We start from the raw sequence: 16,397 nt of genomic DNA, 5'->3' as shown, positions 1-16,397 counted from the left end.
CATTTTTAGCAAGACATGCCCAGAAACTGATACTATAAAGAAAATCAGGGCTGTGGTTTACTATCAGAAAAACACTGCTAGGGTTAACTATTAGTAAAAAGGCCAAGACTACAATCAGGAAAAAGTATGCAGAGCTTCTGGATTCCAACACTGCTCTTTGATTTGGTCATCCCCTAAAATTTGGTTATCCAGTACTATTCATGCAGCAATCCAAGCAATCCAGGCTCTCTATCCTTATGTGGTCCTAGTCTAATAAATGGATCCTGTCACCTATGTACGCTTCTACAATAAAACAAGGACAGGAACAAATGTCTACTGCCAAGCAGCCTTCAATTCAAAGGGAATGGTGTCCCCTGCCAATGCTTACCATGTTGGCTTACCTTCACACGTAGTTCCTTCATAGGAGGAGGTAAAAGAAGGCCTCGAATCTGAGTGACAATGGGCCCTTCTACTCCAGGGACAATGATTGTATCCCCTTCCTTCAAACGTCCATTGATCAATATAACATCTATTGTGGTCCCCATTCCTGGGAGAGCCTTGACCTAACAGAGATGTTTTGAAAGGAAATAAATCATATATGATAAGCAGCACATATCCATTACTCAAGGAACTATTAAAAGAGAGTAGGGCAGGAAAGGAAGCCTGATAATTGAGTACCTCCATGACTTGTGCTCTTAGCTCTTCACAGTGTGCAAGCCTCTTGCTCAGCATGGTTTGAGTTAATTCCACAAGAAGGTAGATGAGACTTCCCATGCCATCACCAGTATGTGCAGAGGTAGGTACCAAGGACACAAAAGTACGGGGATCTTTATTCTCATAAAACAAAGCAGCATTTAAACCCTAGAAGCAAAAATCAGTCCAAAAACACTGGTTGAGTAGAGGCATGTAGAAGAGGATGGCTAAAGAGAAGGGAGATGAACAAATGACTGATATTCTGGAACTCCACAGAGACCCAGACAACTGAGGCACTGCAGGTCAGTGGTACAGTGCTTATCTAAGGATGTACAAGACCCTGTCTTCCATGCCCAGCACTAAAAACAAAACAAAAAAAACCTCTGAACAAACACTATCTAGAAATAAGCATATAGATGTTCAGAGGGGGAAAAAAAGTAGCTTCTAAGTCAGTGCAGTTTACCAATTTCTGATGTTAAAAAGGAGGCAAGCACAGAATTACACACACTACTCAGTTATACAGAAGGCCGAGGAAAGGAAAGTCAGGAACTCTCGAGTTTTGTATCATTCCAGAAACAGCAAAATTCTATCTCAGAAGAAACAGCAATAACAAAATACCAAAATGAAAACAACAACAAAAATACCCAACTCATCGGAGAACAGATCTGAATTAATGAAAATGGCGACTTTACTAAATAGACAACAAAAGAAACAAACATTCTGATAGGTTCTTCAGAAAGAAATTCTCCTACCTGCTGTGCAAACTCTACAATAATAGCCTTTGCACGCTCCTCAAATTCATCCTTTGTATTCTTTTTCTGCTTTTTTAAAGTAGCAGCCACATCCGAATCAGGGCTCTTCTTCCAGTCATATAACCTGTCAATCTGGAAACATTTATCAGAAATACTTCAAAATCTACAAAATTAAAGGGTGTAAGCTCCAGAAAATTCCTCCCCCCCCCCCCACTGTAAAGTACTCAGACATTTTATTGCACAAAAGGCCTTTTCAAAGGCTGCAATTGAACTTCTTGAATAAGAAACTGCTGAGGTGACATGCAGTCCATTTTACCCTCCAGTAAGTTCATGGAAAACTGTTCTTTGCAAAATGGAAGGTCCTAGAATTATCCTATGAACATTAACATGTACTGTTTTCAAAGTTCAGAATGAGCTGGTAAATCAGCAGACAGGAACAAGAACTAATTCTAACAAGTGACACTGTCAGGAAGGTTACTTAACAATTGCTTCACTGCTCAAATTAGGAGTAAATCTGGTTAGTTACAAGAGAATTGATTTTTCCCTCAGCTGTCAGCTGTGGGATGTTTCAGGTGACTGAAATATACTGAATCATAAACATAATTTACAAGATACTAATTTTTTATAAACCGTATCTCTCCCATGAGGAGTGAGAATAAGAGGGAATTAATCACCAAAACAATGACAATGTGTGACATTTGAGCTCAGCCTATGCTCACAATGTAAAGAGGCAGATTTGTCTGTTACTAAGAAAACCCAGTTAAGGAGGAAAAAACCTAAGATGACCAGCAGAATCAAATAACTGCTTGAGGTCTTTAAAATAATTTCTAAAAGTAAACTCAATATAAAGTTCTAACCTTGAAAAAAAGCCCCCAAAAGAGAAAGACCTAATATTTGTAGAGTTGAAGAGAAAGCCACAGGATGAACTTAAAACCCAAACTTACTAGAAAAAGAGAAAAGATTAGTGATCTTGAAAATGGGGCACTAAAAGCTAGCAAAATTGAAGCAGACAGGAAAATATGATTGGGGGGGGAATACTCCAACACTTTACTTGGCTTTCATGTGAAAAGATTAAGAAAATTAGTTGGAATGAATGCCAGGACTGCCCTAGAATTCTACCAAATAGCTAAAGAAATAGAACAAGAATATTTAGCAGAAAATAGCTGAATAATCACCAAATATGACGAAGATTAATTGAAGCTATAAATTTAACATAATAAAATCAATAAAACCCAAGTATGATGAAAACTAAACTATTATGTAATCACACTGATAAATGTGCAAAAAGAAAAAAGTCTAAAAGTAAGCAACATAAAACATGCGTACGGAGGAAGAAAAGATGAAAGCAGAAAGCAACAAAAAAGGAAAACAAAATAAAGTAGGACTTTTCACAAAGTGAAATGTTTTCAAGAATGGAGGATTTGAAATAACACTTCTTTTTTTCATAAAAAGGTAACATGACTTGTTATGTTGGGTTACACTTTTAAAGCTCAATAGACTTTTAAAGGATGAGCCAAAAATGATGCTGGCAATAAACAGATTAGTTTAAACAACAGGTTAAACAGTAGGAAGATACGAAAAGTCCCTAATGGTAAATGTGGGGAAAAGACACCAAGACTGAGCCTGTCGTTTTATATTTCAATATTTATTCTTATTGTGTATCTGTCTGTGTGGGGGGTATGCACATGAATGCAAGGGTCTGAGGTATGCAGGGGCTTCCTGGGACCCCCTGAGTGGAAATTACAGGATGCTGAGTCACCCGACACAGGTGCTTCAAACTGAACCCAGGTTCCTTGCAAGAGAACCAATCACATTGAGCCATTTCTCCAGCCCCTAATTTGCTACTTTAAAAACTGCCTTAAAGATAGAACTGAGCATTTAAAGAGAAAAATAATAAAAGTGGATTTATAATAAATTAAGAAAAAAAGGAGCAACAGGAAAATGGAGAGGAGAAAATGAACAGCGGCACACTGTTAAGGCTTTCAAAACCTCAAAAGGGATGTATAACAGAAGTCAAGTTAAAAATACAGACTGTAAACCTAAGGCAACTTGGGGCAAAAGATATATAAAGCATTCATATCCCAGTGTTGAAAATAAGAATGTAACTCTTAAGAAATAGCCAAATGCTGCACAGGGGAGGGAAATGGGGAAGACAGAAAACAAGCTCATGTGAGATACTAAACAGCAAAAGCCACTGTGCCAAGAGGTGCAGTCGATGCAAACAATACAGATGCAGTACCTCAAGGTGGAAGATTAGTGCTTTGTACAAATAAGAAAAAGCATGCTGCTACAAAAAAACCCAGCATCTTAGATATAAAAAAAAAAAAACAAAAACAAGGAAGAAGGCAGTAAAGATGCCATGCACACAACCCTAAGAAAGGGAAATAGTCTTATCACAGAAGACTTGAAGGTAAAAAAACTTGTTAATGACATAAAAGCAGTGTATAAGGAAGACTCAATCTTAATTGTATGTGTACCTTAATTATATACCTTCAAAATACATTAAATAAAATTCACACAACTTTAAGGAGACAAAATGTAAAAAGTGCAGCCAGAAATCAATGGCCCTCTGCAATAGTTTACCAAACAGTCACAAGCATCAGTAACCAACTATAACACTCAGCTGAAAATCAACAGCACATATATTTAAATGAAATGTTAGACATCAAGGCTGGTCACAGACAACCACTGAAACAGACCATAATAACTCCTACAGTGTGGGTCCTTTGATCACAAAGCAATTCAACAGTATCTGGGAAAATTCCCATACACTCACACTTTAACATTCTTCTGAAGAATGAATAGATCAAAGATAAACATAGATAAAGTATTTTCTCCCAACTGAAAATAGAAACAATGTCTAAGCAATGCTAAGCTAGGCATAGTGGTACTTGTAAGAAAAGGCAGGAGAATCAAAGTCAGTTCAAGATCAGGAGGGGTACTCTGTCTACAATAAAATAAAATAAAAATACCAAAAACACAAAAAAACGGGTGGGTGGTTGTTAGCTCGGGAGTCAAGAGCATCTGCTGCTCTTGCAGAGAACCTGAGTTCAGCTTCTGGCTCAAACTGCCAGTAACTCCAGCTCCATGGTATCTAAGGTCTTCGGATTCTTCAACACTTGCACTCATGTACTTGTGTAAAATAAATCTTTAAAGGTGGAGGGGGTGTTAAAAAAATAACAATGCAACAAAAACATAGTTCTTTTAAAGACATAAACTGACAAGCTGACAGCGGGTGTGACAGTACACACAGAGGCTGGGGCACGAAAATCACAAGTTCAAGTCCATCTGTACTTCACAGTGACATCACATTGCAATACAACCAAAAACAGACCCAAAATAATGCTGCTCAGGCTGCATAAAACGCAGACACAATCCTATTAAAAATGCAAAATGAGGGCTAAAGAGATGCCTCAGAGGTTAAGAGCACTGGCTGTTCTTCCAGAGGTCCTGCCTGAGTTCAATTCCCAGCAACCACATGGTGGCTCACAACCATTTGTAATGAGATCTGGTGCCCTCTTCTAGCCTGCAGACATACATGCAGACAGAACACTGTATACACAATAAATCAATCTTGAAAAAAAATGCAAAATGATACTCTTCAGAAAAATTTGTCTCTTAATAGAACTGAACATCCATACATGCATATGATACAATTCTATTCCTAAGTATTTTCTCAAAACAAACAAAAATAAATGACTATACACAAATGCCCACAGCTGTCTTACTAATAAGTAACTAGAGTCTAGAAGCCACACAACATACAGTAGAAACTGATCAAGTATGGTATTACCTGGTAATGAAATATTACTCTAAGTAAAAAAAAAAAAAGTTACAACCCACCTATCAACATGAAAAAAAAGCTGTAATAACAGGAACAACAAAATGACAACTGAAAAGACCACACACTCCAGTCCTATCAAAACTAGTACAGAGACTAAATAAAAAATTTTTAAAAATCAGGGATTTTCCTGGGGCTAGAGGGGCAAGACTGGCTTCACTGAAGTGAGAGAGCCCTCTGAGAATGGAAGATTGTCTACACTTTGGACAGTGATGGATGCAAACAGATGTATGGGTTTGACGAAGTTCATTAAGTATACAAATATTCTCAAGCAGTTTCTTACACTGTATGAAATTAGTATCCTATTTTCATACATGTGTATAATATAAACAAATTGACTCCCTATTTCCTTTTTGTCTTTCCTCTCTCTTGATTCCATTCTTCTTCCTAAATAGTTCCTCTTCTATTTTTGCTTTTTAAAAATTGTAGCATTTCTATGAGTCTAGCTTACTAACATGATCTGGTTTTTTTGAAAATGACATCTTTTCATTCTTAACATTGACTGATTGTCCTGGAGACTCAACTTTGTGTATATTATGCACGCATTGCACCATTGAGCTACATTCCCAGTTCATTCTTCCTGATTACTGAGTATTTCATTTTGCACATATGGCATGTTTTACTTATCCACTCATCCACTGGTGGGTATATAGGATGAATCCCTAATTTAACTAAAAATAGTTCTGTGATAATAACATGACTGGGCAGGTACATAACATGAAATATATTTTAAAATCACAAAAAAACTAAGGTGCATTCGTCCTAATCAGAACACAGGGTAGAGAGATAGCTCAGCAGCTAAAAGCTCGCATTTGCACTATGTTGTAAGAAGAGTTTAGTTCAGTTCCCAGGACCACGACAGGAAGTTCAAAAGCACCTATAACTTGAGCTCCATACACAGAGTCACTCTCTTCTGGACCCCTTGGGAACCAGCATTCACATATGTTCAAATGCACACACAGATACATACTTCAATCAAAAATAAGTCTTATAAAAATATTTTCAGATGAGGGCTTACCTTATTAAGTGCAACAATGAAGGGACATTTTTTAGACTTGAGGAGGTTGATAGATTCAATTGTTTGGGGCTCTAAACCATGCATAATGTCAACAACTAAAATGGCAATATCACAAAGAGAGCTCCCTCTATTTCTCAGGTTACTGTCAGAGAAGGAAAAACCATGTCAATGGAAATCTCAGTATTTCTCTTCAATTTAAATGTTTACTTTATAATGCCTAAATAAACAGAAGAAAGCAAGCGCAGTCTCTGGGTCTCAAGGATTTACTGGTGGAGATCATCTCACAAATACCAAATTCACGATGAACTAGTCTCATAAAATAGCATAGTATTTACATGCAAACCATACAATCCTCTCAAATACACAGTGACACCTCTGGGTTACATACACAGGATAGCTATCTCTGATGCAAAAATCCAAAATCCCAAACCTTCTAGAAACAGATATAATGTTCGCTGTTAAGTTTCAGATTTGGGGGCATTTTGAATTTCAAACTTTTAGAATGTCTGGAAAGTGCATGGAAATGTGAACCATGCCCATTGTTAGGCACATCAGGTAAGTGGACTCAACTGGACACCAGCAGTTTGGGTGCTCTGTGAGCTGTTATACACTACACTGTTGAGGGAAACAAGAAGGGGAGAGTCTGGACATAGCTGGCATGAACACACTCTACCTCAGCTATTTTGGAACCTCAACTGTTTATCCTGGAGAAGTCTGGAGCACGTAAAAGAGGCAGATGAGCTGTGTATGCTTTAAGGTGTTCGCCCCTTAACTTACCACTCAGTTGGCAGATACAAAAACTGAGTGTGATGGGGTAAGTTAATGTTAAAAGTTCCTCTGAGTTGTGTGTGTGTGTGTGCTCGCACGCGCATATGTGTATGTCCAAGAATGAAATGAAAACAGTATTCCCTTTGTAATGGTCGGCAGAAATTCATGAGGAACCACTCTGCCTTCCACAGTAAGGATGTTCTTTCCAATTATAAAAGACTTTCTTCTATAAAAGTCAAGAAAACATGTGAAACACTACAAAAGCAATGACAATCAAAAGATTATGACACTGAAGATATGAAAGAACTATTCAAAGTTAAAGATTAAATCCCAATGATTAGGCTTACTTGAGTTAGTAATTTCCTTGATGACAAGAGGCTTGGTCTTACCTGAAAGACTCATGTCCAGGGGTATCAATAATCAGCATTCCTGGAATCCGGACATTCTCTCTGTCAAACTAGAAATGGTAGAGAAGAATGAAGACTTTCAAGGGAACTCAATGAAAACTTCATTACAAAACACGCACCATCACACCCAGCACACGTCACATGCCCTGTCATTCTGACATAACAATAAACAAGAGTCTCACAAACAAGATTTTTATGGTGTTGTGCATTTTCCTACTCTCCATTTTTCAAAATGTCATCTTCTCTCTATATCAATATCATTGAAATGTACAATGTTTCAAATCTGCATTTTTGCCTTAAATGAACATTTTACTGGGAATCATATTTTTTTTCCCACTTCAGTGTCTTCAATACAAAGAATAAATCACAAATATACTAGCTGTGCTGAGAGCTACAGTACAGGCCTAATACTGAGTTTGATATTTATATACCAAAATCAGAAGATTTCAAGTTTTGCCAGCTTGAAAGTAAACTATGAGGAACCCTCCAATAAGCAACACACACAAATACTACTGAAAGGTGCTGGAAAGATGGTTCAGTAGTCATCAACACTGGCTGTTCTCTTAGAGCACCCAGGTTTAGGCCCCAGCACCTAGACTGGGTGGTTAACAACCATCTGTAACTACAGTTCCAAGTGATCCAACTGCCTCTTCTGGCCTTTATGGGTACATGCACAAACATGGTACACAGGCCAACAAGGAACACACACATATAGAATTTATTGTGTCTTTTTTTTTTTAAATTAAAAGGAACTACTATTTAAAATGCACTGAGCCAGGACAGTGGAGCTATAAAAGTTATTAGTAAAGAACCTGCTGTCAGGTTCTTAGTAAAGAACCTGCTGTCAAGTATTTGGACCTGATTATGATGCCCTAAGCCTGGTGTGCTGGCATGTGAATGTGATCCCAGAGCTTGGGAGATGGAAACAGGCAGCTCATATACAAATACAGTTATGTGAGGCTTGGTGCTTTGTGTCTGTAATCCCAGTAACTGAAAGGCAGGGTCAGGCTGGCCAAGTTCAAGTCCAACCTGGACTACAGGGAAAAGGCATAAAATAAACAATATATTGAAAACAATATATTGAAAAATTAACATACAATATTAATTTAAGAAACTGGAAAACTGGCCAGAGAAACCAACACCAAGATACAAAATGGTCACATGCCTCATGATCAAATTTATAATCATGCAAGAAGGTAAACTTTTAGTCACACTTGTGTTTTTTAAAAAAAAAAAGTGAACTAAGGAGTTTCTACAGAGCTCAGATAACTACAAGGCTCCTAACACGGCCACTCCATTAAGCTTTACATTTACTTTATTATATTTAACATTAAAACCTTGGATAGATGTAGACAAAACATTAAGTTAAGTGAGTTAGCTTATTTATTTATTTTGGTTTTTTTTTTTTTTTTTTGAAGTTTTGCTGTACAGCTCATTAATCCTGCCTCAGACATCAAAATGATGGAATTATAAACTTCTGCCACTGTGCCCTCAGTTTTCTGTTTTGTTTTTGGGTCTTTTGTTTTGAGCCTTGGGTAACTAAAACCAGGGCCTTATACAAGGTAGCGAACAATCCCTTAGTAAGCAGTCTTGGTTTCTAATACGTAGCCACAATTCTTCTAATAATCGACCTCAGCAGCTCCCTCTTAGGCCTCAAACCTGAGATCAACTTTTAAATATAAAGATCCTGGGTAATGGTAGTAAAAATATGTAATAAAGTAACTTCAGAACAATAAAATCCTTGAAAAAAGGGGGAAATGGCATAGAATCTAGAGCAAAACAACAAAGACTTTAATCTCTTGTGGTAGACAGAAGGGTCTGAACATACCTCTATTCCTTGGGAATGTACCCAAAGCTTCCAATGCCATCAGGAAGGAATTGAGGCTTAAAGGATAAGTTTCTCACCTAGTATTTCCACCAGCATACTTGAGAAACACACTGATTTATGCCTGCCTTTGTTCTATTACTATAAAAACTTCATAAAATTGCTACCATGTTGGTTCCTCCAAGTCTGTTCCTGAGCCATGCTCATTAATAACTTAATTTAAAATAAACTATCTCATGTCTTTTGTTTATTGTCAACAAAACAATTAACAAAATGTAACTTACATTTTTAATCATCTTAGTTTGTTCATTAATAGCTTCAAGAGGAACATTTGTGGCACCAATCTGCTGTGTAATACCACCTGCTTCCCCATCTTGGACATGCGTGTGACGGAGCTATGAGAAGGCAACAAATTGAGATTGGTATTTTGGCATGAAAGAAAATAAAAATACAATCAGTAGAAACTGGCAACTCACTTTTTGTACAGAGTGCATACATAACAGTGACCCCAGACTAAAGCTCCAGGAAAGGGGAGAGATTTGTACCCCTTCTTCAACTATGAGGCTGTCACCTTTATTCATTAAAAAATTACTGTGTACTCTGGAATCCTGACCGTGACGCTGACCTGTGGAAAAGAACAAAAAGCTTCCCACACTACACCTAACAAAGGAAGAGGCTAAGGACAAAGAATTCTTCAAGGCTGGAAAAGGTGGGAATTACAACATCACACAAAACCCCTGGGACACTTTGCAAATCTTTCAAAAAAACAGGCTCCACTTTTCTCCCCATGATCCCTTTTGGCCAACCTGTAAAAAAACCTATAACCCATTTTCCTTCACAAATTTCTATTTCCTAATTTCTTTGAAATACTCGGAAACAGAAGCAGCAGATTCATGGGCCTGCTATGCCATATAATATTAAAGCTTTTCAAAGGTACTACTCATTTTTCAAGTAATATTATACACATATTTTCTTACCTTATCTAGAATTTTTGTTTTTCCTGTGTCTACATGTCCAAGCACACAGATGATAGGGGCTCTTAACTTTTCTGTATTTACATTTTTACTATGTTCAAGTCGCCGTTTCTACAAGTGGAGTTAAAAAAAAAAATCACAAATTAAGTTCTGCTTCAAGTCCTATCTATGCTCCATCTTGACTCAGGTTAAAGGGGGTGGGTGGGGCTCCTGCTTTAGACCAGTGTCAAAAACATACCATGGTCCAACAAAAGCTGGAGAGATGCTAGTCATAATACCTTGTTGGTGGTTTTTTTTTTTTTTTGGAGACAGGTTTTCTCTGTGTAGCCCTGATTGTCCTGGACCTCACGCTACAGACCAGGCTGGCTTCCTCACAGATCTGCCGCCTAAGTGCGGGGATCAAAGGCATGTGTCACCACCACCTGGCAGTAATACCTTCTTAAAGCACTGACTCAAAACCTTTAGCTATGTATTCTAAAGACCACAAAAGACTGAAGAGGAAGAGAGGAAAGGCAACAGGAAAACAAATACCTCGATTCTCCGTTTTGCTTTGTCGTAAGCCCGCTCTTCTTTAGTACGGTCGTCATCAGAGTCATATTCAGAGTCTGAGCTAACATCTTTGCTTGGCTTTTTATCTAATGTTTTCCCTGACTCTTTCTCATCCGACATCTTTTCATCTTCCTCATCACCTTCACTGCCTTCGCTTTCTCCTTCCTCTTCCTCATCTTCACTCTCCTCTTCCTCTTCATCTTCCTCTTCATCTTCCTCCTCCTCCTCTTCTTCAGGTTTTTCTTGTACTTCTATGTGAATCGTATTTCCTTCTTTGAAGAAAATAATTATATTAAAATAAATGAAAGCCAACATCACAGATTTATATCAAAAGATTAGACTATAAAGGGACCAATTGTTAAAATGCACTAATTACAGCAGTCACTTTAACTTTATACATCACAAATGCCAAACATCTGTTACAGTGAAGACTACCACCTAGCAGTAAGAGTTGTGGCAACATTACTATGCCAGGACTCGTGGCAGGACAACATGGATGGCTGAGTATAATGCGCTTTCCCCTTGGGGTACTTTGATGATTCTGGAAGCAGTAGTTAAATTTGAAGTTGCCTCAGGGCTAACAGCCAGATATTAGGAGCCCAAACCTAACAAGACTAGAGAAGAAAGGGAAAAGAAGGGATGAGTGGGCAATCACTGGGTTATAATACTGTTACTGTGGGATAAAATCCTGTATCATATACCCTAGAAGAAACTGTAGATGAGAAATGAACAGACTGTCTATGGTATCATCATCTAAAATTAAATGAGCTCATGCATTTGTTATTCAAAATGCTAGTGTATAGACTGAGAACCCTTTATTTAAAAAAATCCCCAAATTTGATATTCTCAAAAAATAATGTCAATTTTTTTCCCTCTTTAGACATAAGGCCTTAAATGTCTCTAGTTCAAAACAAACTAGAGATACTGAAACTCTGTGTCAAATAAGAAAAAAAGGTATCAAATTAAATATGAAGAAGTTAAAATAAAAATGAAGCAAAAGATGTTAAAATATTCTTCAATCCAACGAAACAATCTACCATATAAAAAAAAGAGGAAGAACAACAATGGAGGATGGAGGTTAAGAAACAGAATCTGAGCGCCAAAGCTAGAGAAAAACCCTGTCTTCAAAGACCAAAATATAAGCAAAAACAACAACAAAAACAGAATTTGAAAAGAAAAAAAGCGATGGTATACAAATTGCGAGTTGGAGAAAATGCTCAAGTACTCTAAAACTGTCTGGAAAGAAGGTGGCACTAGACACTGTTGGTCAAAATGTACTAGTTAGAAATCTCTAACAGCATCATGTTAAAAATTAAGCTGATCAGGGAGGCTCATTCCAATAATACTTCAGATAATACTCATTCCAATAATACCCATTCCAATAATACTATTGAATAATATATTCAATAATAATTCAGAAGCCAAGGCATGAAGACCACACATTTGAAGCCAGACTAGGAACTTAGAGAGATCTTCTAGAAAGAAAGAAAGAAAGAAAGAAAGAAAGAAAGAAAGAAAGAAAGAAAGAAAGAAAGAAAGAAAGAAAGAAGGGAGGGAGGGAGGGAGGGAGGGAGGGAGGGAGGGAGGGAGGGAGGGAGGGAGGGAGGGAGGGAGGGAGGGAGGGAGGGAGGGAGGGAGGAAGGAAGGAAGGAAGGAAGGAAGGAAGGAAGGAAGGAAGGAAGGAAGGAAGGAAGGAAGGAAGGAAGGAAGGAAGGAAATTCTATCACTTCAGTAGAGACACAAAAACCTTGGTTCACAGCAAATCCTAGGACAGCATGAACAGGATAATAAAACCCTATCTCAGAAACTATGTAAAACAGAATTAGAAAAAACAAGAGGGCTGGGGAAAGGAACTAATAAAAACAAAATCCAACAAACAAAAGATAGTTATAAAAGAGAGGAAAGAAAGGAAACATCAAAACAGACTTAGGAATGAAAATGAAAAGCATAGCCGGGCGGTGGTGGCGCACGCCTTTAATCCCAGCACTTGGGAGGCAGAGGCAGGCGGATCTCTGTGAGTTCGAGACCAGCCTGGTCTACAGAGCTAGCTCCAAGACAGGCTCCAAAACCACAGAGAAACCCTGTCTCGAAAAACCAAAAAAAAAAAAAAAAAAAAAAAAAGAAAATGAAAAGCATAAAAGAGAAAGTATGTCCCTAATTACATCAGGTGTCAATGTTGTTGTGAGTACTGCAGGTAAACTGTACTGACAAACTGTGCTTGCTATAGTCTGAGTGCACTGTCTCCTCTACCATGGTGCTATTAAGTAGTGGTGCATTCCTTTAATCCCAGCACTCCAGAGGCAGAGGTAGGCAGATCTCTGTGAGTTCGAAGCAAGTTCTAGGACAGCCAAAGCTGTTACAAAGGAAACCCTGTCTCAACAACAAACAAAACAAAAACAGACAAAGGGTTTAGGGGAAGCAAAGTCATTAGTGCTTTGTACTCCTGAGGCCATTACTGCTTCAAGGACCAAGTGAGAATAGTGCTCCTTCCCTCTGAAAGGGGCAGCAATAAAGTGTCTCCCTGAAACAGAAGCCCTTGCCTGCTATCCACCAGTGCGAGTACTTTGACATTAGATTCCAAATCGAGGAAACACATCACTATTTTTGATAAGACACACAATTGGTGTTTGATTATGTCAGTAATAATGTACTGATACAAAGTCATTTAAATGAATAAAAAGAATACCACAGAGAGAAAACATTAATGAAGTCAAGGGTAGTTTAGCTGAATATGAGATACTTAATATGCTAATAGCCACTACTCGGAAACAGAACTATAATAGAATGCCCAATTCATCAGAAAAATCTAAGACTGTATTCACCTGACAATACAGAATCAAAATATATAAAGCAAAAATTTACAGAACTCTGAAAATAGACAATCTATAATCACAGTGAATACACAGATTAGTAGGAGAATGTGCACATATATGTGTGCTCATGTGTAAACACACAAACTCTCAGAATAATAAAGTCTTGAACAAAATAACCAGCACACTTGGTCTCAATACCTTCTCAAGACACCTTCTAAAAACTAGCTTCAATTCACATTTGAAAACAAAATATCTGGGCATACACTGTCTTGTACGGCAAGACCCACAACCAGACTTCTATAAAGAGAACCAAAGAATCACTGAGAAATAACTCAGTGGTAGACCTCCTACTGATAAATGCAAAGCCCTGGGTTCAAAGCCTAGCACATACAAACAGACGTATACATACACAGAATCATGGGTATTCTCTGGTCCCCAAATTCTGTAGGTTAATAAGCACACTAAATAAATTAGATGAAATATATAAAACTGAAAAATTAACATCAAAACTTACAAATTTGGTGAAACCCTTGGTTAACTAAAAATTTTAGTTTAAAAAAAAAGGAGAGGGAATCTCAAAAATCAAACAGCCAAATATTCTCAAGAATACAGAAAAGAAAACTATAAGAAATTAGATTCAAAGAAAGGGATTTTAGTCATAAAGGCAAACAAATGTAATGACCAAAAGATAAACATTTACATCTCATTCTGTGAGCGAAAGTATACCAATCTTTGCTTTATGCTGCTAGGTTTTGTGTAGGTGAGCTTTAGACAAGCTACTCACACCACACTGACTGGACAAGTGCATTCTAGGCAGCTACCACCTTAAAGATGACCTTCAGAAAATACATTACTTTGGATTTAGGAATACAAGTGATACGAGATCAATGGCGTTATCAATATGTACTCACGATTACCTTGTTCTCTCTCCTCATCACTGGCCATAGCTTCCCAGTCATCTAACCCAGCATCCTCAGTTTCTTCTTCTTCCTCTGTAAGTACAAGTTGCTATTTATGACAAAAAGCACTTGAGAGTAAGAGGCTGCTTTCATAAGTGTTAAATTATGCCTGGGCATAGAAAAAGACACACTTCAATTATGAAAAAATATTTATGCAACTGTTTTCTTTGGAATTATCTTTCAATACATCTAGCATGCTGTAATTTACTGTGACTCAATGTTTCACAATTTCTTAATATGGTTTCAATATGCTATTATTAAATTTAAAGTAGATTTTCTATTTAAATAAACATTTTAAACATGTATGAACTAACTCAGTTCTTTAAAACTTTCAACTCACACATTATACACAGGATTTTTATTTTGCTCTTATCAGACTTATCTTTCAAAACAACGTTGTGAATAAAAATCAAAATCGCCAACGCTTGCAACCTGCATTTATACACACACACACACACACACACACACACACAAATGAGTATGCTAAGCCGCACATATTTGGATTAGTAAGCAGGAGCTAATCTCTAAGGTTTCAGAATATATGTTTTATGGTTCTAACTAAAGAGGTTCCCAATTTGCTTTCACACCATAAGGTAAGACTTCGGCTTAGGGATTTTTGACCCATAAATAAAACAAAGACATTCCAAAATCCTTCAGTGTCTCTAACAGACATTGTACTGACATTACTAAAGAGAAATAAAACTGATTCATTCAAATATCACTTGGATATTTTCTCAAAGTAGAAATGAAAAGAGATGGGTTAAAGAAACGAATGATGAAGAAAACCATCCAAGCTAGTAATTTATTCGGCTCCAAACTACTTACTGATGATAGCTTACAAGTCATGAACACTATGTAACAGGAATTATGAAAACCTGGTGTTACTGGCCTGGTTCAACAGAAGGGGGCGTCTCTTCTTTTTCTGGTATTCCTTGCTCCACAGCTTCCACAGGAACACTTATTTCCAAAGCTTCAGATACTAAAGGGGAACAGGAAACGTATTAGCCACATTTTGTTGTCTATAATTTCTCTTCGAATACCCTACTCAGCACAGAATAAGAATCCTTGATGTAAGAACACATGTCTTCCTAAGTCTCGGAAACATTTGATACTTATAAAGGAAATCATTGTTTTTTGGACTTAAATACTATTCATATAATAATCCGAAGTATTTTTTGAAGGTTTATCTTTTGTGTGTGGATATACGTGCAGCTGTGTGTAGGACAGAAAAGGCACTGGATCCCAGAGAGCTGGAGTTCCAGGCATCTGTGGGAGGCCCAATTTGTTACCCGAGTGCTAGGATCCTAATTCTGGTCTTCACTGGTTGAACAGCAAGCAGTCTTAGCTCCTTAGTGCTCTTTTCCAACCCCTAAAGTACTTCCCCTTTTGCGCTCACTTGAACCAGGTGAGAATGATTAAAATGGTAAGAAACAACAAGGAAGAAAACAGTGCTGGAGCTGGGGATACAGCCAAGTAATAAAATCCCTTTGGCTGGGTAGGGTCCTGGGCTCAGTCCTCAAAATCCCACATACATGTATGTTTATAGTACCATACTTTCTGTTGAAAGTTGTGAGAAAAACACACAATCCTTTCTAAACCAAGGCTACTTTATATACAAACCTTCTTTATTTTCTGGCTGTTGTGGTGTTTTCTTCTTCTTTTTATCTTCATAAATAGGCCTTTTCTTTGGCAACGAATCTTTTGATGGCACTCCAACACCTGGTGGGGGCGAGGGAGGAAAATTTAAGGCTTATATTGTTATATGGTTTACTTGAGTGAAAGTATTGAAAATATGAGGCATGGCAACATACTTGTAATC

The 16,397-nt window shown here is 37.5% G+C and overlaps 1 protein-coding gene across 1 annotated transcript in view; it reads right to left on the bottom strand.

Moving 5' to 3' along the window:
* Positions 1-16,397, bottom strand: part of Eif5b (eukaryotic translation initiation factor 5B) — a 60,761-nt gene that overhangs the window by 8,464 nt on the left and 35,900 nt on the right. Inside the window, exons 7-17 of the mRNA XM_057751175.1 lie at positions 16,199-16,297; positions 15,468-15,557; positions 14,537-14,611; positions 10,789-11,078; positions 10,261-10,368; positions 9,568-9,678; positions 7,441-7,508; positions 6,284-6,425; positions 1,425-1,556; positions 658-840; positions 381-542 (exon numbers count right to left, since the gene is read on the bottom strand). Of these exons, the coding sequence (XP_057607158.1) occupies positions 381-542; positions 658-840; positions 1,425-1,556; positions 6,284-6,425; positions 7,441-7,508; positions 9,568-9,678; positions 10,261-10,368; positions 10,789-11,078; positions 14,537-14,611; positions 15,468-15,557; positions 16,199-16,297 (1,460 nt within the window). The remainder of the gene's footprint in view (positions 1-380; positions 543-657; positions 841-1,424; positions 1,557-6,283; positions 6,426-7,440; positions 7,509-9,567; positions 9,679-10,260; positions 10,369-10,788; positions 11,079-14,536; positions 14,612-15,467; positions 15,558-16,198; positions 16,298-16,397) is intronic.

Source organism: Chionomys nivalis, chromosome 19, assembly GCF_950005125.1.
Source record: "Chionomys nivalis chromosome 19, mChiNiv1.1, whole genome shotgun sequence".
Classification (NCBI taxonomy): domain Eukaryota; kingdom Metazoa; phylum Chordata; class Mammalia; order Rodentia; family Cricetidae; genus Chionomys; species Chionomys nivalis.
Note: the sequence above shows the minus strand (reverse complement) of the source record. Positions and strands in the feature narration are given on the sequence as shown.